This window comes from Halichoerus grypus, chromosome 1 (genome assembly GCF_964656455.1).
Source record: "Halichoerus grypus chromosome 1, mHalGry1.hap1.1, whole genome shotgun sequence".
NCBI classification, from domain to species: Eukaryota; Metazoa; Chordata; class Mammalia; order Carnivora; family Phocidae; genus Halichoerus; species Halichoerus grypus.
This window is the reverse complement of record NC_135712.1, coordinates 129,457,659-129,485,079: the sequence shown is the minus strand read 5'-3', so window position 1 is coordinate 129,485,079 and position 27,421 is coordinate 129,457,659. Positions and strand designations below refer to the sequence as shown.

The 27,421-nt window shown below is 46.2% G+C and overlaps 1 protein-coding gene across 5 annotated transcripts in view; it reads right to left on the bottom strand.

Moving 5' to 3' along the window:
* Positions 1–1,910: 1,910 nt before the first annotated feature.
* The window catches only part of GALNT15 (polypeptide N-acetylgalactosaminyltransferase 15), a 46,345-nt gene continuing 20,834 nt past the window's right edge, over positions 1,911–27,421 (bottom strand). For 4 of the 5 annotated variants that reach the window (XM_036078082.2, XM_078072046.1, XM_036078083.2 and 1 more), the window contains 8 exons: positions 25,623–25,827; positions 18,385–18,552; positions 15,924–16,041; positions 13,998–14,192; positions 11,252–11,383; positions 10,752–10,856; positions 6,010–6,153; positions 1,911–3,949 (listed from right to left, as the gene is read on the bottom strand). In XM_036078082.2, coding sequence (XP_035933975.1) covers positions 3,806–3,949; positions 6,010–6,153; positions 10,752–10,856; positions 11,252–11,383; positions 13,998–14,192; positions 15,924–16,041; positions 18,385–18,552; positions 25,623–25,827 — 1,211 coding nt within the window. In that variant the 3' untranslated portion in view covers positions 1,911–3,805. The remainder of the gene's footprint in view (positions 3,950–6,009; positions 6,154–10,751; positions 10,857–11,251; positions 11,384–13,997; positions 14,193–15,923; positions 16,042–18,384; positions 18,553–25,622; positions 25,828–27,421) is intronic. The other variant, XM_078072040.1, reaches the window with a different exon arrangement.

The window sequence follows — 27,421 nt, the reverse complement described above, 5'->3', positions numbered from 1 at the left end:
CCAGCACTGTGGATGATTAGAATGTAATCCCACAGTAGGCCCCGGAAAATGGTGTAGAATTTGCACCTCAGCATGATGCTGCTGGAGCAGTGAGGGAACTGAGGTATCTATACTCTTGGCAGTCATTGACTGAGGGCTGCCCCTTGAGGGGGTGAATTTCTGGCCTACCCCACATCATAAAGTAGCCTTCTTCAGCTTTAAGAAAAACCATCAGGCAAAGAAATGCAAATACTGACAGTTGGAAGTTCTTCAGGAGCTCCCTGAAGCTGTACGACCAGAGGGAGATGGATGGGGCTAGAATATGCTGTGTCACTAGCAGAGACTCCAATGTCAAAGGGTGAATTTGGCATCTCCTTCTTAGTTGTGCTTTACTCTTATTGTGTGACTTAAGGATTGAGAGAATCAAATTTTGGGCTTTGGCAGGATTTGTTTTCTGATCATCTAATCTTATGTCTAGCTATTAGACGTGGCTATTTTCAGAGGTCATGGGTCCTGGCCCATCTCCCAAGGGTCCCCTACAGCTTCCTCTCTGTAGGTCCTCTATATAGGGCTACCTGCCTGCCAGACCCCAGCTGCCTCCTCAAGACAAGGGCTGTATTCCCATGACCAGCAGTAGCACCTTTAGTAGCCCAACCATCTCATGTCCATGTGAAATGGCATTTCTACTCCTTCGTACTCTGGATTCTTCTAGGAGAGAAGCTAAGGCTGAGAAGAACTAAAAAATCCAGCAATTAATTGATGTGCTCAGTGCTCCAAAAATCCTTTGGAGAAACAGATGGTGTTAACTCCATCAAAATTGTTCAGTTGGATTTGGTGATGGAAGGGCATAGAGGGCCCGAGGGAGGAAAGGGAGAGTGAGGGAAAAGCTGTCACAAGACCATGGATGCTGGAAAAGCAGCTTTGATCAGAAATGAGAAAAAGAGGGAAGCTGAGGACAAGATAAGAAAAGTGAGGAGATCACAACATAACCATAGGCCAAACAGCAAAAACAACAAAAAAGGTAAAGAACTCTCCTGGTCAAAAGAGTAGAACTAGTAGACAGAATGAGAAAGAGGAAAAGAGTTGATGGAAGAGAGGAAAAGGAATTACACTGAACAAGGTGTGTTCTTCTACATCATACAGGATCAAACCATCCAGCCATGTGGATTCAAACAGAGGTAGTCCAAGAACTGGTCCAGTGGGCAGTCTCCTAGTTCCAAGTAACAACAGAAGACTGCTGGAATAGTTTAAATGTTTGCTGCTCAAAGAGTGGTCCACAGACCAGCATCAAGCATCCCCTGGGAGCTCATTAGGAATGCAGAATCTCAGGTCCCACCCCAGACCTACCAAACTAGACTCTGCATCTTAACACAATCCCCTTATGATCTGTGAATACAGTGAAATTTGAGGAGCACTGGATTAAACCAAAATATTATGGGATGTCTCATGGACTCTGAGGACAGGGATCTAGCAAGACCTCAAGAACAAACTAGAACCAGCAACCTGAATACTATCAAGATGTTCCATCTTTCTCTTGCCTCTACTTCTGAACAATAAAGTCCAATCATAAAAGTGAAGATCAAACTCTTGGGAATCAAATCTTTCAACTGCCAGGTTTCTCTACTTTTAAAATGATCATTGTGGATAAAATCAAAGCAGAGTCCATAGAGAACAGAATTTGAACACTTGGTTACACTATGAGGAGAAGGTTGAATTTCTTTTAGAACTAAATGGAGACATCTGTTTTGTTTAAATTAAGGATCTGTAAGTACCAGCTAGGGACTGAGTTGACAGCCATTTCTATAATAAAGTAATAAATCATGGGGATGGTTAAAGAAGCAAGGAACCCCACATTCTTTCTTTGTTCAACCAATTAAGCAATAAGCCATCTGGGTCCTTTTGTTAATTACTGTCAAGCACAACTTACACAATTGAATTCAGCCTTTTATTTAATTATATTAATTTATTCCAGCAACTTCAAATACTCACAATGCCAATAATTAAGTTCATTTAAAAAAATAGAAGTCTTGTTTAATTTTAGTTTGCAACTATTAATACCATTTACAAGGTTGCCATCTGAGAATTTTTAGCTCCATCTCAGCCTCAGGATGTTAGGGGAATTTGTTTTAAATATAGACATGTCTGAAGGAAGAAGACAGTGGCTAAAATCTCTTCTCTCAATGGGATGATGAATCTATCCAGATCAACACTGTCCAATAGAACTATTTGCAGTGATAGAATGTTCTATATCTGTGTTCTCCAATACAGTAGCCACTAGGCATGGGCAGCTATTAAGCACTAGAAATGTGAACAGTACAACTGAAGAACTGAGTTTCAATTTTTAAAAAAATTTTAATGAATTTACATTCAAATAACCACATGTGACTAATGGCTACCATAGACAGCACAAGTCTGGAGTGTATTCTGAGGAAGGAGAAATGCAGTGGGCCATTGACTTAAGCTGGTGGAAAAAGAATACATAATTATGATAGGTATTGTTTAGAAGCCCTCACTTCCTACCTAGTTTTTCTTATTTGAAACACATTGAATTCTGAGATAGCCCAGAGGAGATCAGTATCTTTGAAGGGAGGTTTCTAAGCTGACCATATGGAGAGTGAACTCCACTTGGAGGAGAAATAGGCATAAATGGTGTCTTCTTAACAGCAGAACCAACGTCACTCAACAGCTCCTTATGGCCGAACTAGGTAGGCCAGCACAGCAAGGAGAGCCATTTAGCTCTTGCTAGCACTGGCTCGGCTCTAGTTCCTCCCCCAGTTGTGAACATTCAACCTGTGGGCACATTTGGGGGTCCCAGGCTCAGAAACGGCCACGTCAGTCCTAATGGACATTAATACCCAACTCTGGTTCCTTTCATATGAATTTTGGCTCAAATGCAGACATTTCCCTTCTGGGAGGCTTACCTCTTTGTGGAGGTTGCTCTTTCTGATCCAGTCAATGCAAACCTTATAACAAGGCATCAGCAGAGTTTCTCAACTGTATACACTTTGTTATTGGGAACGCTCAGTCTGAGCTGACCCTTCCAATAGCAACAACTAAAGAGAAATACATTGCATGAGATTCTGGTTGGGGTTATCCAAGGTAGAGAAGGGCTAGTGCAGGGTGAATGGAGGTAGAAAGTATGGAGGAAATTCTCATTTACATGAAAACATCCTATTCCAGGTCTGCTGGCTCTTGCCAGCTGCCAGGTTGAGCTGGAAAATTGGGTCAAAGCTCTTCATCTCTCTTCAACCCAACTCTTTGCTCAGTGACTTCTCTTCCTTCTTCCAAGCTATGGCTCAGCCAATGAACATGGAATTTGTCCTAATGAACTTAATCCAAAGTTTTGGAGAATTCAGGCCTTCACAACCTCTTCACACTTTAATTTTCATGGTTGGCTACACAGATGATCCACGGTAGGGCCATTTGCAAAAAATTTATCAGTTGGATTTATGTATACTTGGAGGTGTTGCCCGAGACTGTCCATACCTCTTTCCTTTATCAGCGATAAAAGCAATTATCAAGTGCTCAATGGAAAAAAACAAAACAAAACAATCTTCTGTACTACGTAATGACCATCTATCAGAGATGAAGACAATGAGACAATGAATCCCTTTTTTTTTTCTTTTTCTAAAACATCCAGAAGTCAATGCAAAAAGGTGCAAGAAGGAAAGACTTTCTATATTCATTCACGGAGCTTTCTTCTCTACTATCACCAGGAATACAAACACAAAAGGATCTGCTTCATGAAATATACATGCTCTTTTAGTTCTCTTGGGGCTGAACTGTGATGACTAAACTTCTCTTTTCCCTCTGACACCGGCATTCATCATTTATCCACACTGCTGACGTTGTCAAATCGCCACAGCTGGCTGGCTTTTCCATCACACTGGCGCAAGTACAAATCTTTACTGTTTTCCTGCACCACAGCTTCCATGCATTTCCCAGAAAGAATGTGGACAATCATTCCATTCTGAAAAGAGAAAAAAAAGGAGAAGAAAAAAAAAAAGAAAAAGAAACGAAAACCAGTCAGTTCCCTGCAATCAGTAAGCAAAGAAGGATATTTCTAAGCTTTGTGCTAATCATTATGAGAATTATAGAGGTGGTGTGAACTGGCCTGGTAAGGAATTGTAGTATGTTGGTTAATATAAAATATAACTTAGGTAGCTCTAAATATAAATATTGTTTGGAAACTTGAGGTCATTAATTAAATTATCTTTATTGAGATTGTATAATTGTGCTATTTCTTAGAGAGTTCTGGTTAGTAGCATGCCAGTGTATAGAGCATGTTCAGTCTTTATACCATACTGGTGACATTCACTGTTATCACTGTACTTGTACATTTTTGCTTTCAAAAAGATTTAGTTTGATCTCTGCTCCCTGTGAATCCTGCAATTTAGTACTTCTGCCGCCAGGTTGCTGTAGAGAACAAAAGCTCAAGGATACACAGAGGGCCCAAGTCAGTCGTGTTTGGAGGATGATAGCTGCTTCCTGCTCAAAATCCCCCAGATTTAATATTGAATCTAGCCATCCCTTTTTCAACAAAAAATTGATTTATTTTTGAAAAGCTACACATTTTCACCAACAAGGCTGATAATGTCTATTTGTTTATTTTTTGAGATAAGATTCACATACCATAATATTCACTCTTTAAAAGTATACAACTTGATGGCTTTTAATACATTCACAGGGTGTATGCAACCCTCACTGTAAAAAGAAACCCACTATCCATTAACAATCACTTCCTGTCCCTCCCTCCTTCTAGCTCCTGGAAATCACTAATTTGCTTTCTGATTAATGGATTTGTCTATTCCGGACATTTCCTATAAATGAAATCATATAAGATATGGCTTTCTGGGATTGGCTTCTTTCACTTTGTGTGATATCTTCAAGGGTCATCCATGTTGTAGCATAAATAGTACCTAATTTCTTTTTTTTTTCTTTTCATTGTGGTAAAAACAGATAACATAAAAGTTACCGTCTTAACCATTTTTAAGATAAAGTTTAGTAGTGTTAAGTATATTCACATTGTTGTGAAACAGATATTCAGAACTTTTTCATCTTTCAAAACTGAAACTCTACTTATTAAACAACTCTCCCCTCCAGCCCAGCCCCTGGTAACCACTATTTTACTTTCTGTTTCTATGAATTAGACTACTTTAGATACCTTATATAGATGGAATCGTACAGTATTTGTCCTTTTGTGACACATTTATTTCACTTAGTGTGATGTCCTCCAGGTTCATCCATGCTGTAACACGTGACAGAATTTCCTTTCCTTTTAAGGCTGAATAGTATTCCATTATATATATATATATATATATATATATATATATATATATACCACATTTTGTTTATCCATTCATCCATCATTGAATGCTTGGTTTGCTTCTACCTCTTGGCTATTGTAAATAGTGCTACTATGAACAGTACTTCATTGCTTTTTATGGCTGAACGATAATACTTTAAATTTTAAAGTCTTAGTTTTTAATGCTTGAATTATACTGGGTGAATCTTACTCACTAATCTTTCCCTTATTATTTTAAAATGTATCTTATCCACAGGACTTGGTTAGAATGATCCTTTACGATCATTCATAAAGGACCTTAACTTGGTTTCCAAGATGTCTTTGAGCATGTGTGAGCCCGGAGTCTTAGGTTCACTTGTCGCCAAGTAGGGAAGGAAGAGCCTTTCTATTGCTCCTAAAACCACATCACTGAGGTAGTTGGCTACTTCTGTAACATGTTCCATGGTCTTACTGGTGACCTGAGCTAATAAACTTCAAAAAGGGACTGTCTCCTCTCTCTGCCATGATCACCATCAGAGCTTTACGGAGATGTGGCAAATCAGTACACTTCAAGATGCTGGCGGTCCAACTTTGCTGCAAGGTTGGCTTTACTTCCTCCTGAGGCCTTGATGCCAAGTCACCAAGTTCAACAGCAGGGGCACTGGCCTGTATGGTAATACTTGAGCTCTTGGAAGACCCTGGGACACCGTCCCAGCTGCTGAATGCTTCCTGCACAGATTACTTACCTCTTGGAAGTCCCAGTGTTGTTGATGGATGGCAGGGCTTTCTTCCATGCACTTCTGAAGAATCACCTGCTCTTGCCTGACATCAAAGCACAGGTGCTGTGGGCTGCCAAAGTGGATCTCCTTCCTGCTGGTATGGTTCAGGTGCTGGGACAGGGGGAATTGTTGTTAGCATAGCTAGAAGGAGATCTTCTCTGAAGCTGGAGATGAAGGAAGGAGAGCTCACAATAGGGTTGAGGTCTAGAGCCAATCTTTAGATTCTATGAGGGTCAGCAATACCATATCTCATAGTCAAATCTACACATACAATGCTAGACTAGACCTAGCCTCTGAAATCTCCACATGCCACCTGCTGTTGCGTTCATATTTATATGTTCTGGCATGTGTCTCCATTATTCTATTTACTGCATCATAGGTGAGGCCATAAAGAATGCTGTGTGTTGTGAGTGCACTGGAAGAGGAGCAGATGAGGAACACTCTTGAGGCCCAAGGTGATCTCTTTCTGGAGAGATCTGACCTGGCCTGTAACTAATTCTCCTGCAGTCTGTTGCATCTGCTGACTCTCGCTCATGGTCATTTTTTCCTCCCATGTTTTGTAGTATTGGATGTGCGTATCTTTGCAGAGGGGCTTTAACTTTAGGAAGACTGTGTGCCCCGGCTGGAGAGCACTTTCTGACAAAACCATTTTCTGTTCCTGCCAGGTGCAGCCTGAACGAATTTTTATATTAATTTTGTGGTTGGGAGACAAAGTTGGCTTCATGGACATGTGATCTGTGCATTCACATGGGGCCTCATGCCTAGAAGGGTTTAATGTTTTTGGTTTCATATACTTGGTTTAATGCTCTATTGTTACTATCTTGAAATTCTTAATAAATGAATGATGGACCCCACATTTTCATTTTGCACTGGGCCCCACAAATTAGGTAGCCAGTCTTGCTTGAGGATTCCCACACCACACATAAATTTGAAACCTAAACCCATATTAGATGCAGGCTTATGGTTAAAAAAATTTTTTTGAAGTAACTTTCTCCTATACAAAAACCCTGTGGAGGTAGACAAGTTTCCTTGTCATCTTCTTGTGCTGTGGGTGGGTTTTTCTAGTCAAACTTTTGGCAGATAGGTTACTCTTTGAAGGTCAAAGTTGGCTTTATATGATGTCTCATTTCCAACTTCTCACCTGTCACAGGCTGTAGGCTCTCATTAACTACTCCTGCATGTAGCTAATGCCTCTGGATTCCCCAGGTTCCCTCACTTCCGGCAGGATAGCTTGGCCAACGCCCTATGGCTCTATTTTAAGTTGCCTCTTGATTTTTGGCCCCTGGAGATTTCCCTTTGTTACAAACTCAGTTATGTGTTTCTTCTTAATTTTTATATGTCATATCTAGGTGCTTTTAGGAGAAGGACTTTCAGCTTATCTAGTTCATGATTTTGCTACACATGCAAGTCCTTGCTAGTCCCCTCCTCCCCACCAAGAATCAGAAAACCCACAAAAGCTAACATTCTGTTGGCATGAAGGAAACTGCATGATTCCCAGCTGCAGAAGAGGAAACCAAGACTCGGAGGGGTTAAGAAGGCTTCTGACGTCATATAGCTAGAAAGTGGTGAGCTGTTTCTACCACATTACATGGCTTCCTCACTTAGCACTTTATATCTATGTCCTCCTCCCCTGTGCCAGGTGTGAATGCCTTTTGGTGTGTTCTGTAACACTGGTAAAGGGCAAAACTGAAAGAGGCCACATGGATCCTGAGCACCTGTTTCCCCAAGTGCCCTCCAGGTGTAGGCCTTCCTCTGAGATCCCAGAGCCTGCACGGCCAAGCCTGGCCTCACAGGTCCTCCCTGCCAGGCTGGACTCCAGACCCTCCAAGACATGTTCTGGAGTTTGCTCCCAGGCTCTTGGGGCCTTACTTGACTCATTTGATCAATATCTCTAGCAACTTGTACTTTGTTGTTTATTTTTAATAGAGGCCTTAACGCAAAGGCCCCTGTCACAGTCTGAAAGAGATTTGGGGGCAGTCTAGGCTTTCTAGGTTCATCCAAGTTGTGAAAAGAGTGGACCCACCAACCCTCAGCCAGCATCACTGAGGCTTCCCACCGCCTTGGGAACTTATTGCACGATGGAAATTTTGAAGAAAATCTATACTCTAAGATACAAAGAGACCTTCCTGATAATCAAGGGGCCTACATGGGTACTGGAATGACCCTGCAGCATCTAGGCCTTTCCCTGACTCAGTTACCTTCTTCTGTCCTCAGACAATAGAGGGCATGAAGTTTAGCAACCCCTGGGGTGCTGCAGGAGGAGACATGGTTCTACTCTTTGACTCTTTCCTTTAGCTTCTGGGAATTATGAACCAGGGGTTTTAGAGCTTCATGGACCATAGGGGGCCTCAAGGGATCCATGAGCCCTGGAAATTGTTAAAATTTTGTCCAGATGTGCTTATATGTGTTTTTTTTCTGGGAAATTGTCCTTAGAATTCATCACCTTCTTAAAGGAACCATGTGACTTGTAATAAAGAGTCTGACTCCATGTCTGATGTCTGACCTCTGAGCTTTCAAGCTCCACCTGCTTCACCTTATCCCCTTGCTGCACTTTGGGGCAAGCTCATAAGAAAGCCAAGTGCTTTCTTCTTTGGTGCTGGCAGGAAGTTCAAACCAGGTAAGAGCAGCCGGAGTTTGGGAATACTCACCTGGCCCATCCCCCAACCACATAAGCCCTAAAGCCAGTTGCTGGCCTGCCTGGAAGCCTGCCCTGCTCGCCCCCAGAAAGTCTCATTCTGTGAATCATGCTTTCCATTCTCTCTTGTTACATGTGTGGAATCATCAGTCTCCAGATCTGAACCAGATTTGGGGTCAAGGGTTGATCCTGCCCCACGGGGCAACCACAGATATAACCTAAAAAGGTTAAGAACCACAGGCAAGGAATGGACGAGCCACTGGACTGACCCATCTTTACTAGACCTAGATTTTAACCAGGCGCCACCTGGATTTCTCAGTGTTGATTTCAGATTGTCTGCCCTGTGGTGAGCCATCTATATTCAAGAATAGGAACTCCGGCTCCGGGAGGGGCCTGTCCCTGTGGGCAGGGTGACTGCTGGGCATGTTCAGCATCTCTCTTTGGCTGCCCTAGGATCATAAGCTTTTCCTGTCGCCACGGCAGCCCCATCCTTGTCGGGTCCTGCCAGGTCCAACTGTGCTGCAGAGTGGGGCCTCGGGGGAAAGCCGTGCAGTTTGTCTTCCTTGCTGCCTCTTGGTCCCTCCCCAAGCAAGTCATCAGAGCACTGTATTCGGGGGAGAGGCCCCACCAGCCCTGGCATCCCAGGAGAGCTTCTGTGCTATGCCCCTCTGCTCCCGAGGGGCATTTGTACTCTCTGCTTTCTTTCTGACCATGGAGGAAAAGGCTTCCTCCCTGCGGGAGGCATTTCACAGACCAAATTGCTCTGTGCACGGGAAATGTTCTGAACGAGGCCAATGTTCTGAATGAGGCCGAGGCTCTGAAGCTGGGAGCCAGTGACTCCATCTGTGTGTAAGCTCTTCTCTGGCAAGTGGAGCATGGTCACCTGAGGCCGGGAGGCCCGTCTGCTCCAAACCCAGCCCTCCTTCTCTGCTTCACACCGACACACAAACACAAGCGTGCACACACACACGCATGCAGAGACACCCACCCAGACAGACACAGACAGACAGACACACACACACACCAGACTCCCGTGGTGCCCTAAAGATCCCCCCCTTTGTGTACTCTGGCTCCCACAGAGCCACATGAAGTTCCTGAAAGCCACAACACATCTGCTTGGGAGGCCTCAGAATCAGGGGACTGAGACAAGACTGTAGCCACAGTCGTGGGTTTGAGGCACCACTTTCTGGGCTCCCCCGGCCTCCTCAGTGCTTCCATGTCTACACTGCCCACTTGGGTGACCCACTTTCCCTGTCTCTGGTCCTAATTGGCTGAGGATCTCTGGCTGGTCCAGATGTTTCAGGCAGTGCCCTGGTGGAAATGTGCATGCACACCGTGGTTCTCTTTGACCTCTGATTATAGATGTTTAATTTAAATGAGATTTTCCATAAACCCTGGGTTTCAAATGTCTTTTAAAATTTGGGGGTGGGACACCTGGGTGGCTCAGTCGGTTAAGTGTCTGCCTTCGGCTCAGGTCATGATCCTGGGATCCTGGGATCCAGCCCCACATCGGGCTCCTTGCTCAGCGGGGAGCCTGCTTCTCCCTCTCCCACTCCCCCTGCTTGTGTTCCCTCTCTCGCTGTGTCTCTCTCTGTCAAATAAATAAGTAAATAAATCTTTAAAAAAATTGGGGGGGTGGTGTCATAATATTGGGCCCACTTTCATACAGAAGAGAAGATATTTGTTGAGGCTGGGGGACAGGTGCCGCTGTGCTTTCAGATGGGCACATGCTCCTCAGGCCCAGCAGTCTCCACCCAGCTCACTGTGCTCACCTCCTTTCCCTGCCTGATCCTGGGCATATCTGAGCTTGCAACCCCTGGGCTAGTGACTCTCTGAGCCTCAGTTTCCTCATCCGTTCGATAAAAGCATCTATTTCCCTCAGGCTCGGATGCTTGTATTCTCTGATGATGGCCTGTGTTTGTGCGTGTGCCTGGAGGCGGGGTGGGCAGAGCCGGCCGGGTCGGCGGAGTGGGGGACATGGGACCCCTGAAAGGTGGTGCCCCAAAGGGAAGTGAGGAGCATCCCAGGAAAGACAACTCGCAGGTCTGTGACGCTGAGAACTCCGACTACCCACCTGTTGCGGCCGGCTGTCGCTGCAAAGAGCTAGCATCATGGCGCAGCCCAGGATGTCCCCTTCCGCCTGGCAGTCTACACAGAAGCCAAGTCCGCTGTTGTGGAGCTGAAAGTGGACACCCATACAAAAGTGAACCCCGCCGTCCACTGTAAAGATGCCCTGTGTCAGGCGCCATTCCTCTCCCCTCTCTCTGCTGTGTAGCTCAAGGGGTCAGGTTCAGACCACAGAAATGAGCAAGGTCAAGCTGAAGCCTCTAATCCCAAGGGACAGGAGGCAGGCCACACCTGTCAAGATGACAGGCCCTGAAACAAGTTTCGCGGCAACCCAGTCACCTCCCTCAGGGTAGGTATGAAAGCCTCTGAGGCCCCGTGGAGCTTGGGACTGTGTGGCCAGGGTCATGGTCAAACTCCTGAACACCCAGTTTCTGTCTTGGGAAGCTGCCTGCCCCCTCCTCCCCGCCTCCCCCCCCCCCCGCGCATCTTCCCTGGGGTCTGTCTTGCCTTTCCAGAGAACCTGGGCCTGCACTCAGATGGGTACAGCTCAGGGTAGATGTTGGCCAGAAACCAGTGGAACGTCCGACAACCCAGCCTCCTTTGCAGCTGCAGGCGTTCTGTGCAGTCTGGCTTCTCGGCCTGAGGGAAAGACACGGGCAGTGAGAGGGAAAGCCTGCTGTTTACCACCATTCCTGTGTGGACAGAGGTGGCTGAAGGACCCGGACAGAGAGAGGGGACCAAGGCCACCATTCCCCAGGGCTGCAGACAGCGGGGAAGGTCATGTGTTGGGAGAAGAGGTTTAAAAGGGACAGAATAGGATGGATGCTCTCTACAGAGAGTTGTGGAGTGAGCAACGTGGGTGTGAGGTCACTCCCTCCCCACAATCCCTCACATCTTCAGTCGACAGAGACCATTATACCTGTGCTCTAAGGACTTTTCTGTGGAAGCTGGCAAAACGGTGGGGCTTTGAAGCTAGGCTGCTGTGACGCAGCACTATAATGAGCCTTATGGAGGCAGGAACTGACCCAAAGGCCACTCAGATGAAATAAGCTGGGAAAGTGTGGGGTGGGGTGGAGACAAGGCAAGTTTGCTTTTCTTCCCCTCCAAGTGCCCAATCTCCTCCATTAACGAATCATTCCTTTGGATGACGCTATCCCCTTACCTTGAGATTTTCCTTTATAATACAGTTGTCCTGGGATGGACATCAGGTAAGTCCTTAACACTTTAGTATAAATTTATGTATTTGGCTATATTGATAAGATATAAGGAAACCTACCCAAACATTTGGTACTAAGTCCTGGATATTTTTAGGGAAGACAGGTGTGCTAAGGAGTGGTTGGAAAGATCAAAAACAAAAACAAAAGTGTGGGGCTCCTGGGTTGGTTAAGCATCTAACTCTTGGTCTCAGCTCAGGTCTTGATCTCACCCCACATTGAGTACTTAATAAAAGAGAGAGAGAAAGAGAATATTTCCTGGGGTGAGGAGAGGAAAGGAGAGAGGGCTGGAACAAGAAGTCCATTTCAGAGTTCCAGCCTGATGGCCTCTAGGCTGGCAACCAGACACTGGGCTAACAGGCTATATGAAGTGAGTTTGGTTTGATTCAGCTTCTTCTTTTTTTTACTCCTCAGATGGAAATGTTGGGGGGAGTAAGGTCTGAATCCTCCATACTGAAATGCTCTCGGCATGCTTCTCAAACTGTGATCCCAAGCACCTGGCTCAGAAATGCCCAAGGAACTTGTTAAAAAGGCAGGTTCCTAGACCCCACACCAGAGACTATGGTTCAATAGGTTGGGGCAGCACCCTTGGAATCTGCATTTTAACCATCTTTCCTGGTGAGTTTTATTCACAGGAAGCTTGAGAACAACTTCTCTGGGGCAGGAATGTCTTGTTTATTCAGCATATGTACCTACCATTAAACCAAAGAGATCTATTACTCTTTCCTCTAAGGAAATTAATATAAGTTTTTTATAGTTTCTCAGCATTCTGAATGTTCACTTGAGACCTCGCCAGCCATTCTATTGGGTTGGACTTTGCTCCCAGAGCAGGAATATTCCTTCATGCATATTCTATCACCTTCACCTTTCTTGGTAATGAAACAAACTGGCGAATCTACCCAGCCCTTGTCTGACCTCAAATGAGGAGGCATGCTGACAATGAACTTGCTCTTCTGTATAACCTTGCTTGAGAGGAAAAAACAAGAGAATGTCAACTCTTCCAACAGTGAAACCCCGGCCTTGTCTTTTGGGTGCCCAGAATTTCTGTATCTCAAAATCTACGTGAGGGTTTTGGGGTGGGGTGGGAGATGGGATGGAAGGATAGAAATTGTAGAACGAAATTAATTTTTAATTATTTAAATTTAAAGTAAATGCATAAAGTAAATGCCTCCACCTTCAGGGAGGCAGTGATATTATTAAAATCTTGACACTGATGTCAGCAATAGGACATTTCCAAAACATGAATTAATAGGAATGTTCAAAAGAAAAAAAAAAGGTCTTCTCATTTACCAGTAGGAGGTGCCACTGTCCTTGTGAAAGTCATCAGATAACAGATGGGGAGATTTGTGGATCAGAGAATAGAGCAGACCCAGCAGAGTAGGCTGGTGAGGGGCTTGTGGGAGTTGTCCCAAGACCTTTGTGGGTCACGGAAACCTTACCTTTGGAGTGCCTGCTCCCAGCATAGCAAACATTAATGGGAACCCACATCTCATGTCGAATAATATTATGTGTTACCCCATAAGAACTGAGCTGAATGGCCGTTGAAAATGCACTGCTTGTGGACATTTAATTAAATGTTTAAATTTTTCATTGTTCTGTGGCTTGTTTTGGATCTTTTATGTTTATTTTCATACTTTATTTGTTTCATGTCTTGGGTAATTTCGTAGCCTTGAGCACTTTGCCCAGGATGAAATGGCCCTCTGAGACCTGTTACTGCTTGTTCCCTGCACAATCTGTCCTCTGCCCCAATGTGTTCTGTGCTACATCCCATAGATATCATCCCACTGACATCAGGAGGCTCCAGGCCAAGACCAGCTGGGATGACCTGATGCTTGGGAGAGATGCTTGGGAGAGATGCTTGGGAGAGACGGGCAGTCCTGCCTAGTAGAGGAGGCACTTGAGAGGGGCAACTTAAGGGAAGCACAAGCCGAAAGCTTGTATTTTCCCCTCCAGGCTATAGGGAGAGGTACTCCCTGGCTCACCCTCCCGCTGGTGGCCCAGTGGCGGGTCAAGAAGCCCCTGCCTGGATCTCTCCTTACCTTGCTCAAGGAGAAGGCCTCTGGGCTGTGCCTGTAGAAGGTTTCTTTGAATGAGCCCAGCCAAGTCTCAGCAATGCGAACCTTGTTCCTCAGAGCGGCCTCCTGATCAAGCGGGGAGTGGGTTTCCTGATTCCGGTAAATGTGCCCCACCCGAGAGCAGGGGAGGATTTCAACGGAGCCACCACAGAGCCAGACCTGCCAGAAAACGAGAAAAATAAACATCTGAACACCACTCCAAGTTCATGGGAAGTCAGGAATCCAGGGGCTGGAAAAATGCACAAGAAATCAGGAGCACAAAATTGGAAAGAGAATTCTAGTCCTCGGGTGCCGCAGAGTTTCCAGATCTGGGAGTTCTGGGCAGGGGAGTGACAGGATGGGAAGAATGGGCCCAGTTGTCCCGGGACAGAACCAGTGGAGTGAGGGGGCCACATCCACATGACCACCTGAACGTGCCCTTCCCCTGAAGCACACCGAGAGGGGCAACTTTTAGCACTTTTAGAGATGTGGCCATGTGTTCCCCTGTTCCCCAAAGCTGCCTCCTCAGGGGAAAGGGGGTCCCTAGTGGTCAGAGAATTTCTAAAAGCTCATGACGTCCCCTGCAAGGGGAAAGCAAGCTCTCTCTAAACATAGTCAGTCTCTCCTTCTTCAGGAGGATTCTCAGTGTTCTCCGCTAACGCTCCTGCCTACTCCCAAATGCCTGGAATTCATTTGCTAGGAAGCCTTTCATTTCATCCTTGGGGATAAAGAGGAAAAACAAAAACGTTCCTAGCATGGGCAGCATATGAACTGAAACACAACAAAGATGGAGTTTCCAAACTGTATGCCAAGGTACCCCCCGGGGTGCCCCAGCAACCTCAAAGGGCCATGCAGGGTATTTTAAATGTTTGAGAGAAACATAGTGACATCTGTTGGATGTTCTGCAAACTACAAGCTTGAGGTAATTCATTGTTTCAACATTAGATGGCTGCACTTCTGATAATGGACAGCTCTATTGGGTTGGGCTTTCAGTGATTGCTGGGATGAAAAAGCAAGTATCGTGTTAAAATCGACATGGAATGGGAAACGAGGTCTGATCTGATTCCAAGGTTCGAGAAGTTGGGTGGTGCCCAACAGGCGCTAAAGTTTTAGGACAAATACTTATTTTTTGGAGCTAGGGTAGTTCCTTCTTATCCACGGGGGATATGTTCAGGACCCCCAGTAGATGCCTGAAATCACGGATAGTTCTGGGCCCTATATATACTATGTTTTTTCCTTATACATACATACGTACCCATGATAAAGTTTAATTTATAAATTAGGCACAGTAGGAGATGAACAACAACTAATAATAAAATAAAACAATATAATGATATACTGTAATAAAAGTTATATGATTATGGTGTCTCTCTCTGAAAATATCTTCTTATAACGTACCTGCCCTTCTTGTGATGAGATGAAGTGAGAGAAATGTCACAGACACTGTGACCTAGAGTTCAGCTACTAGACAATACCTCAGAAGGAGGATCGTCTGCTTCTGGACTGCAGCTGACCATGGGCAACTGAAACCGCAGATAAAGGGAGACCACTGTACTCAATGCACAGAACTGTCTGGCATTGGTTTTGGCCTATGGGTGCTGTGAATAATGACAGAGATGCTGAGGGTGCCGTGCACAGAGAATGTACGGGAACCCCTACGTACAGTATGCGCGGCTGATACTGTGCCCTTTCCTATGGGGAGGTTTGATAGCTGGCTTCGTGAGGGAGGCTGGGGGCACAGTCAAGGTAGGGCACGAGACAGATGGGAAGGGGACACACCACATTTCATGACTTTATTCTTTGCCTGCAGCCTTAGACCTGACCAGGGGCATTTAAGGGCTGCCTCCAAGCTGGGACCTTACCCACTACTCCACAGAACCCACCTGGCTCCTCCCTTGGTCCAGGACATACCTTGAGAGACAGCTCGAGGTTTTCGCCACCCTGCAGGGACATGAGAGGGTCATACGCTCCAGTGTTTTGGAAGTAATGTCTGTCGATGGCCACAACCCCGCTGGGCACCACCGGGCTCCTGGGCAGAGAGAAGATGGAACAGACAGCAGTTCAGAACCCCGAGCATATCAGGAAGGCTTACCATGCGGGAGCTCCAGGGGCCGAGAGAGTGGGCTACGGGCCCAGATAGACCTCAATGCTTTTAATTGCAAGACCAGAGCCAAGCAACCATGTCAAAAATCCCAGTATTTTATGAGAAGAGAGTTATGGTTGCCTGGGCCCTTTTACCTCCTAAAGGGAGGGCCATGGGGCTGCACCTGAGGCTCCCCTACCCTCTGGCTTGAGTACCTCTAGAGAGACCTTTGGGAAGAAGGCCTTGTTAACATAATGCACCCTAAGGCAGGTAGCACCAGGCTAGGGAAACCAGGGAAACAGTCCGGCTTTTTCTTCCCACATCCCAAAGTGGGACTTGGGCAGATACCGAGGGCAGGTGCAGGCCGCTGGGGGCCAGGTGTGCCAACCTCTGGCCAGAGGCCATGACCAGTGAAAGTGCATGGTGGTGAACAACGATGCAGGACAGCTTGAGCCCAACGTGGGGCACTCCCTCCCCACCGATGCTGACCACCCCCCCCCCCCAAAGAAGCCTGGAGCTCAAAATCAACTTCAGGGAGACAGGGTGAGGGGACATGCCTGGATGATAGATTTAAATATGCAATCACTAAGCTGTCATGGGATTTGACTAATTTGCACGGACGTTTTCTGCTGTTAGGTGGAAAGAGGGGTTAAGATAGAAATGACCTAAGTCCAGTTATTAGAAAATAAAGACAATTTTTTCTTTGCACTTCTAAGCTTGTGGCTTATCAGACTTCTGTTAGAGTCACACTCCCCTGGGCAGACCCTTGGGAGGGCCTGTTTGTGCCTAATGCCTCCCTACCGTGTCCCTGTACGAGGTGCTCAAGCACCAGCGGTATGATTGGTGAGCATTGGGCAGGGTGTGATGGAGATGGACCATGGCGAATGGAGGTCAGCTGCCCAGAGGGGAACACCACACGATCCCTTGTCCCACAGGCTCTCCTTACAATGTGACATTGACATTGCTTCCCCTGAGGGGTGGGGTCTGTGTCTCCTTCCCATGAACCTAGGTGGGCCTGTGATTTTTTTGGAAGTGACCCTGGGTGAATTCTGAGGCTTGGTGAGAGAAGGGGATACGTCACCTAAAACATTATACTGAGTGAAAGAAGCCAGACATGAAAGGTCACACATCGTATGATTCCATTTATATGAAACATCCAGAATAGATCAATCCATAGAGATAGACAGTGGTTGCCAGGGGCTGGGGGGAGGAGAGGGTGGGAAACAACACTTAACAGGTATGGGATTCTACTTTGGAGTGATGGAAATGTTTTGGCACTAGATCGAGGTGGTGCTTGCACAACTTGCGCTACTTGTTATGAGATTGTTCATTTTTAAATGGTTCATTTGTGGTATGTGAAATTCACCTCAACAAATTATTTTTTTTAAAGGGGGAGGGGGATAGAGCTTGTTTCACCTGGCCATCTTAGGATACTTAGTGTCAGAACCCAGTGTCATGGTGTAGCAAGCCCCAGGTGCAGTGACCTGATGGAGGGAGTGGCTGAAGTTCCCGTGGAGGTCCCAGCTGATGACAGGCATCAACCTTCAGACATTCGATGGGCCTCAGGGCAGCCCCCCCAACCCCTGCTGCCATCTTGAGCTATATCTCCTGCCATCCTGAATACCATGGAGCAGAGACCACCAACCCTGGTGCTCTCTTTCATAATTCCTGAACAACAGAATCTGTGAGCTTAATAAAACTGTTGTTGTTCTACACCACTAAGTTTGGGTGGTTTGTTATGCAAAAGAAGATATCTAGAACATCTTCTTAAATAGAATAAGCTTCCAAAACCCAAACATGCCCCAACACCAAAGCAAGCAAGCAACTCATAGAATTTGATATATTTTGAGAGTTAGGGTGTCTTAGCATTCACCTGAAGGAATCCTTCCTTTTTAGCAAGAAAGCACCTGAGGTCAGGGAAATTCCAGTGTTACCTGGAGAGGTAGAATTAGGTCAAGATCCCAGCTTGGGTTCTCTCACTGCCCCACCCACAGGGGTGTTCACTGAAGAAGCTACTTGAAAGAGCTTAAGCTGGACTCCATTCACTTAAGAATATAACAATAATAACACTGAGGTTTGAGTGCCTGGCACTCTCTCTGCTTTTCATGTAGTGACTCTTTCAATCTTCCCAACAGCCCTGTTACCCTCAATTCACTGATGAGGAAACTGAGGCACAGATTAAGTAACTTGCTAGAAAACAGGTGGGGCCAGGATTTGATCCCAAGCAGTTTGGCTGTCGAGTCCTTCCTGAGGAAGCAAAGAAGGAGCAGGCTGTGTGAGGAGCCTCACCTAATGGGGCTGATGGGGGACTGAAGGATCTTCCTTTCTCGCTCCGGCAAAGGCTCCCAGTGGAAATCCAGCTTCCAGTCCAACACCCCACGCTGCAGGTACTTGGAGGGGTAATACTGGAAATTCTTCCAGTCAATCACATCTATGACTGGAGACACCACTCGGCTCCTGGAAAAAATTGTGGAATCAAATAAGGGATAAAAACCATTCACTTGCTGGGGGATAGAAGCGTAATCTACACTTGCGCTTCCTAATATGGCAGCCAGGAGGCACATGCGGCTCGCAGGCACCTAAAATATGGTCTGTCTAAATTGAGATGGGGAAAGTACCGCAATGGCTTGTCTCTCTCCAGCCTTCCAAACGGTGCCCTTGATGGGTAACCAGAGTGAGTGCATCCTATATCTAAAATGTTTGTGGGGGCACCTCGGTGGCTTAGTGGTTAAGCGTCTGTCTTCGGCTCAGGCATGATCCCAGGGTCCTGGGATCCAGCCCCGCATCGGGCTCCCTGCTCCACGGGAAGCCTGCTTCTCCTTCTCTCACTCCCCCTGCTTGTGTTCCCTCTCTCGCTGTGTCTCTCTCTGTCAAATAAATAAATAAAATCTTTAAAAAAATTAATTGCATGTTTCTTTTTGTTTTATAATATGACTATTAGAAATGTTTAAATTTAAATGTTAAATACATGGCTTGTTATATTTCTATGAGATAGCACTGTTCTAGAAAATACGTTTTTCCATAAGGAATTGGGGGCCCATTTAAGTAAAGAGCATGCCCGCCTCTTTCTTTTTTGAAAAACCTCTGTTGACAGCACCAAAAGACAGGAGAGTGGGGTTCTAGTCTCAGCTCAGCTGCACGTCTCTGGGCCTCAGTTTCCTCAGTTGTAAAATGGGAGTTTGAACCACTTCCCACAAACACCTTTCTCAGCTGTAATGTTCTAGAACAGTGGCTCTTGACTTCTTTTGGGGCCTTTGATCTCTGAGAATCAGGGGAAAACTATGGACTCCTCTTCAGAAAAATTATCATATGCACATATGCAAAATATTATGCACAATTTCAGAGGGTTCATGGGCCCCTGCTCTAGGGTCTGGTTCTTGTTCTTCCCTATATCAGACAACTTGATCGGCTTGAAAAATCAGGACTGCCAAACTCCAGCAGTGTCCCTGGTGTAAATGCACATGTACGCGAACACGTGGCGTCTATGAGCAAACCAAAGTCCTAAGTCGAGGCTTATCTGCTTGCTCATTTACTGATGCTGTTGGTAATTGGATTTTACCCCTTTTTGGCTGTTGTTCTTGTTTGTTTTGTTTTGTTTGCACAGCCTGGGATATGACCTCAGAGAGGGTGATGGGGGAAAATGGTACAGGTCAGAAACCTCACCTTTTAACTAAACAGGTCATCATTCAGGAGTACCAGGAGCTGATCTCCACGTAGCCAATATCTCAGTCACATTTTTTTCTGGCCTCTCATGACTGTTACTTCTAAAATCTATGCCATGGTGTGCCTGAGTGGCTTAGTCGGTTAAGCCTCCAACTCTTGACTTTGGCTCAGGTCATGATCTCAGGGTCGGTCGTGAGATCAAACCCTGCATTGGACTCCATGCTGACCCTGGAGACTGCTTAAAATTCTCTCTCTCCCTTTCCCTGTGCCCCTCCTCTTTCCCCCTGCTCACTCTCACGTGCATGCTCTCTCTCTCTAAAATAAAATAAGTTAAAATCTATGCCATGAAATGGATCAGGCCTGAACTCAGGGGGTCCTGGAAGGTCTCAATCTAAGAGAAGAGAGATTCCTGGCAGAGAGATGCCAGCCACACTGTGTTTACACTTCTATCGATTTCCATCTCTATTCTTCCCACCTCAGAGATGGCCAGGCTAGGGTGGCCCAGGCTACATGGAAAGCACCAGGCTGGTCCTAGGACTCAATTATCTGTCCTTAAGTGGCTGACATTGGCATGAGGAGTCATGGGGTTTATATTTAGAGCAAGGATCCCAATATGATTTTCTTGCCCTTTTCACATTGTTCCCTCTGGAAGGTAAAGTAAACTTAATCCCTCTGGGTCCCCACTGCTTCTGGCATCCTGAATCGACCTAAGAAAACTGAGAGGCAAGGTCAAGGAAGAAAGGAAGACACCCAGCCCCCCTCCCAAGTCTCCACTTCCTGTGGAGTGAACTGAGCAGATGGGATGGATTTGGCTACTGGCAAAGCATTTTGTGGAATTTCAGAGTCAAGAGCCAGGGAAGCCGTGTGGCTGAATCCTGAAGAATCCCATCAAATTCGTGCCATCTTAGTAATCATAACAGGACAGGAAAGGAAATTGCGTCTGAGCATCCATACAACTAGCTGCTCCTAGATCTTTGAGCTGTGTCCTGCCTGACAAGGCTGTGCATTCCTTTGGACCAGAAAATGGGAACTCTAGAATTTATCAAGTCTCTCTATTTGCTCTGTCTTGCTGGAAGCTCAGAGTCCTATGCAAAACTCACAGTTAATAACTGTATCACCCCAAATATCCAATGCTTCTTTTCCTGTCTGAGATCTCCTTTTCCTTCTATTTTAACCAGACACCTAAGTGATGAATCACGAGACACTCTGAGTGCCTTTTGGATAGAGATGAAGAGGATAGCAGCTGCTTAGCCATGGCTGAATTAGGGAGTAACTGCAGTCTAGTGACTCAAAAATGGTGATTTAAAAAACCCAAACAGTCTTATATTTAGCTTTGGGTTTTGTACCTACAGATGTGCCTGGTGTTCTTGGAATACACTTAAAGCAAAATAGCAACGCTGCCCTGTTTGACTTGGAAGGAGCTAGAAGTGTCTGCTTACACCATCATTCTCTCTTGCAAATTGAGTTTTAACTCTCAGGCAAGTACAAGTTTGATTCTCTCTTAAGCCTTTCTAAGCTCCAGGGGGTCAGGCAGTTGGGTTTCAAAAGACAAACAGAGGTAGTAGAGCTGTCAACAAAGACTGGTTGACCACTAAACGTGAGGTCAACTAATAAACTACTGTCCAAGTAGTCAAAATCTAACTGCGGCTTCAACCTTACCAACCAAACTTAGGTTACTTACAAGCCCTGGCTTACCTCATCCCTCTTTATTATTCCTGCACCTCCATGTTCCTCCGGGTCTGTGATATCTAAAGTCATTTTGGAAGTTCACTCAAATTCTTCGTGTTGTGGACAGTATCTTATATTGAGAAGCAAAAGTCTCTGAATTCTCTAACCCCAGAGCTCTTGCTTCTCAAGTGTGACCCCAAGACTTGTGTCGGCCATTTCACGACTCTGTCATGCTGAGGGGTGTGTGGTAGGAAGAAGGCTGGAGAGTTTCCCTGGGGCTTGAGACCAAAAGAAGCCTGCTCCCTTTGTGGGCTGGGGTCATCTTGGTCCCCCTGCTGCTCCTCACCACACACACACACACACACACACACTCTCTCTCTCTCTCTTTTTATACACTCTCTCACACACACACATATTCTCACACACACACACACACACACACTCACACACACACACACACACACACACACTCACACTTTCACATGGGATTCCTCAGACTGCTTTCCATCATTTCACCCCTTGCAGGGCAGGGTGATGGGAGGTGGTCTGTTCCCTGTCCCACCTTGCTTCTCCCCATGGAGCAGGCTCAGCCCTAGCTGAGCACTACATGACCTTATGAACTAGGTGTCTCTAAGATAGAGGACCAGACCAAATTCAAGGGGAAAACAGCTTGGACAGCCTCTGGAGCCAGCATCGCCCCTCAGTGGGTGTTGTCTTTCAGCACTTCACTGAAGACTGCCCCTTTCCCATTGGAAACCTTCATTTCTCTAGGGCCATAACTCTCACTCCTTGGCTTGGGTATTAGAGCTGACAGTTAGCACAAGGCCATTGTCAGCTGGCAGCTGGAGTAACAGCTACCCTTGATCTTCATCTGTGTTACTTTACACGGAAACCAACTACCAACCAGTACCTCTAACACTGCTCTAAAAACTGCTCTTTGAGCAGCTCTGTCTGGGGCTGCTATGTACAGTTATGTGGGTTGTGCACTGCCCAAACTTAGAGAATGCTTCAAATATCATAGGCATTATAAATTTGCATACTTCATTCTAAAATTTCTGGCAGTTAGCATTAAAGTAACTTGTTCTAAAAAATGAACGTGTTATGACACATGTTCTGAGAAATGAGAGTAAAGGATAATGAAGAAGGGACTCCTTTTACCAATTCATACAAAGTTGCCATATGGCTCTCTATAGACCTGTTCTGTGGGCGGGGGTGGGGGACCAGGGCTAGGAACCAGGCCTTGAGCCCTCTGATCGGGGTGTTGAGGAAGTTATGACTCTTTGAAATAGTTGATTTATGGCTTGTTACACTGTTACTCATCATCCCACTCCACCTTTTTAATGAAAGGTCTTAAAGACCTTTTCCTGCCTCCTGCACAATGGATCCTCACCTGGTGACAGAATGTCTCCTGCCATGAGCCTCAGAGGCAGCTGGGACTCCTTTCCTCTCTTGAAGAGCAGCAGCTATTAGAAACTGTGCCCAATGGCTTCTACAGCTTTGCTTCACACAAGGTGAGCTGCCATGGGAGGCCAGAGGAAACGCTTGAGCAAAACTGCTATAGGAGCAAAGCAGACCTTAAAAGGGTCACTCTCCCAGGCCACAGCTTTCAGAGCATCTCTGTGTGCAGTGGAGAGAGATGAGAACTCAGACCCATGAGAGCTAGCTTTTCTTTCAGACCCTCACCTGTGAAGGCCTGCAAGCTGAACATTGGTCCCAAAGAAAACAGGGTACGCAGGAAGCTGTGAATGAGGTGTGGGATGACAAAAAGATGGCTAAACCATAGAAGAGAGGGGACATGAAGAGGAAGCCAAGCCAGAATGGGGTCTAAGACCAGAGGTTGTGTGTGTAAACATGTGTGTGTGTGTGTGTGTGTGTGTGTGTGTGTGCGTGCAGGGGGGCAGGAGAGGGAGAGAGGGAGGGAGGGGAGAGAGGGAGGGAGACTGAAAGGGAAGAAGAAGGGGAGGGGAGAAGTTGGATAACGAGAGGAAAGAAAGAGCCCAGGAAATGAGAATTTCACGGACCCACCTTCTTAGCTGTGGCAAGTCTCTCAGGGAGCCCCATTTTATTTATAGCTGAGGACCCTGAGGTAGTGCCAAGTCTTCCTCTCTCAGCCTAGAGTGAGAAATCTCCAGATCTGTGAAAATGGCACCAATGTGAGAAGCAGACATGAGGGGCTCGTTCTAATCAATGTTTTAACACATGTCTCACAACCAGGGTGGGGAGGGGGATGAATAAATCTCATTCCCGGATCAGCATCTCCAATTCTTAAAATAATTCATACACAGCAAAAAGAGCAGTAGGCCCAGAGTTAGAACACCTGACTCAGCGGCAAAGTCTCCATGCACCCTCGCAGATCATTTCACCCCGAGGAGCCCCACTATCCCTCTCTGTAAAACGGAAGCAGAAGTACTTGCCTGAGGCATCTCATGGGGGGGCGTCAGTAAAGAATTATATGAGAACAGTCTATTCGGGTTATACATACATAAGGCTTAATGATATTAATTCCTGGGTTCCTAAATGTCTGCATACAAGAAGCATAGAAAACGGTCTAGCTCTTGAGTGGCTGTGTGACCCTGAGGGGTCTCCTTGGCCTCCCTGGAACTCAGTTTCTTTCAGCAGTGAAATCGTGAGATAGGACTAGATGATCTTACAGGTCCCTCTGAAAGCTATCTGTCTGTGACACGGGGATGGGAATTAGATGGGGAATAGGCTGGACGAACTTTAGTTCCCACTGCAATGATACACGGTCATTATGATGTTGAGGGCAAGATCCAAGATGGCAGAGTTTGTTAGGTTTGCATGTTTACTTGTCCTCGTCCTGGTCCTGGATTTATACACATCTCCTTTTCTTCTGAGATAATAGCCAGGAGTGGGCAGTAATCTGTATTACGGTACTGGGCAAAACTAATCCTTCCAGATTTCACTTGAACTCTGATTGTTCTTTATTAAAAAGGAATTGCTGGACTATTAACGATTGACATCATGTTGCTTGAAACCTCCTTCATCTAGTGGAATATGCTAATTCCTCTGCCTCCTCATCCAGAAAGGTCTTTTCTTAGATGTTGTCATCCCCGACTTCAAAGGAGACATTGAACGTATACCATGGGGAGGAGTGCAAGGATAGAAGTCATAAGGCTTGGTTCTGGCATCTGCCCTATCTGGCTGGCCATCATCAGAAACAATCATTTGTTGAACTCCTACTGTGTACTAGGCCTCCGCAAACCCCAAGGCGTATGCCTGAGGTGGTCCAAGGTGGGCTAGCCACCAGGTTTTGCTTTTTCTTAGTGGGATATTCAGATTGGGGAAAATGGTTGACAGGGCATATTTAGGAACAGTATGAGGAGAGCAAGGAAGTGGGGAGCGAATGACAGCAAGATGGGGAAAAAGAACAGAGAAATGGTCAAAGAAAAAATTTTAAATGTTGGGCTAAGGGGTGTGTAATGCAATTCTCTCTGACTTCACATTCCTGAGGCCTTAGTTAGGACATTAGAGACCTCTCATCCCAAAAACCAATGCTGGTTCTTGATTGAAGTTTAGCAATCACAGAGTCTAACACATTCTGTTTAGGGGTAAGTACCTATGAACAAAATATAAAGACTTTTTCTCAGGTTATATTATAATCCTGATTAAAATTCCTGACTTTTCAACAAAGGGAGTGACACCATGGTAAGATGTTACCCTATCCAGGAGTATTTGCAACTTAAGAGAAGCTGTTCTCGGGCGCCTGGGTGGCTCAGTTGGTTAAGCGACTGCCTTCGGCTCAGGTCGTGATCCTGGAGTCCCGGGATCGAGTCCCGCATCGGGCTCCCTGCTTGGCAGGGAGTCTGCTTCTCCCTCTGACCCTCCTCTCTCTCATGCTCTTTGTCTCTCATTCTCTCTCTCTCAAATAAATAAATAAAATCTTTAAAAAAAAAAAAAAAAAAAAAAGAGAAGCTGTTCTCCAGGCCCCTGTTTTTGTATTTAGAAAACAAAGCAGATGGAGGACCTCTAACTTCCCTTCCAATGTACCTCCCTATACTTTTGAAAAGGCTCAAACTCAAACATCTGAAAAAAAAAAAACAAAGAAGCATGTTACTCTCTCATGGGGAGCTTCGGGGACTTGTTCAATGGTGGATAGATGTTCTGTGAGTGGTGGAGGCTGTAGACTCTTTCTCCCAGCCCCACCTCTGCTCCCCAGACCCCAAGGGTGAAGTTACCTGTCACCAGCTATTCTGCTGAGGAGGGGCTCCAGCCAGCCCGGGTGGCACTCACAGTGGGAATCCATGAAGACCAGCACGTCCCCAGTGGCCCTGGTGGCCCCCAGCATCCGGGCCCTGATGGCACCCAGCCTCTTGTTGCTCCTGAGCAACTTCACCCCCTCCAGCCTGGCCACGTATTCGCTGAGAGAAGACTTGAGTTGTCCTGGAATCAACAGAGTTGTGGTCAGTGGGGTCACAGATGCCACAGCCAATGAGAGTGTGATGACCATCACTAGGATCATTGTCAGCAATTCTCTCTTGGGAGCTGTGGTGAGCACCAGGGTCCTGAGACTCAGATACATCACACTATGGCTGTTGCTAAGATGTAAGTTGCTTCATTAGTTTGGGGTGGGTCGGTATTCCTTCCAGTAAAAGCCAGGAGAGATGGTGTCATAAACCCGGAGAGGAGAGGAATGGCTAATCTTCTCTAAATGCAGCAGTGGGTTATGCAAATTCTGTTGGTGCCCGACTCAGATGACCTAGGGTCCCTTCTTAGGTTTGGTTTGGTTTGTACGTGCCCAGCAGCTGTAGGTTTGTTGCTAACTAGTCTGCACCCTTCTCCGGGGACATGCCCTTGGGTATAGAACTGCTTCTCCTGTGAGTGCCAGAGAGTCCTGCAGAATGCTGCCCCTGGCCCCAGGTGCCCAGGGTCAATGACCAAACCGTGCAGGGCTATCAAAGCCCACTCCCTCGCTTCAAGGCAGGACAGATTCTGAGATGCAGTTGGCACTGCAGAACTGTCCATGGGATCAGGCTGTGGCTGGACTTCATCCGAAACCTCATCTTGGCTCAGTTCCTTCCTCTGCCTCTCCTGCTTCCCCTACTCTCCTATAGGCTTCCCCTGAGAGTACACCCCCTAAAAATCACAAGCACATGAATCCCATCTCAGGCTCCGCTAAAGAAATCTGACCTAAGGCCGTGGTCAAGGAGGTCAAAGACAGAGGTCCATTAAATGTGGCCACTGGTAGATCATTGGTGGTGCGGGCCAAAGGGTTTCATTGTAACGGTAGGGGTGGATAGCAATGCAGTGGGTTGAAGAGAAAGTGGGACTTGAAAATCCGAGACCAAGAGACTAGACGTTCTTTGAGGAAAATGATTCTAGAGGGGGTAAAGGGAGAAGCTTATTAGGTTTTGTGTTTAAGAGCTTTCTTATCTTAAACACACACATGCACACACACACACACACACACACATGCATACATCAAGATGAACAAGCTAGTGGAGACAGAAGGAAGAAAGAATAATGCATTCATGGAGAAGTAGTGTCCTTCATGAAGTCTTAGAAATGGGGTGCTCCTAGTCCACTGAACTAAGATCTCAGGGGCAGGGATTATACCTCATACATTTCCACTGCTCTGATCCCTAGCACAGGGCTGGCCTGTGGTAGGCACTCAGTACATGTGTGTTGGACACAACTGTGCTGAAGAGCAAGAATTTCCCTGGTTCTCCAGCCCAGAGGCAGTCTTGATGGGAATACACATAGTCTTGCTACTTTGGTAGCTGAGTCTCCAGGGAGTTCGGGAAGGCTCAGGCAGCCTTACCTGAAGGCCCCACCAGACTCCCTGGAGAGCTGCCTTCTGAGCAGCACGTGGCTCCTCAGGGAGACTTTTCTGCAGAGGAAACTGTCCTGAGCAATGAACATAAGGATTCCCAGTCATTGGCTGTTGAATTTCTTGGTGGTAAAATATTATGTCGATTACTTTATAATTATTTTTCTGATAAGTTTGTTAGTCCCAAGTCCATTGCTTAGAGAAGGA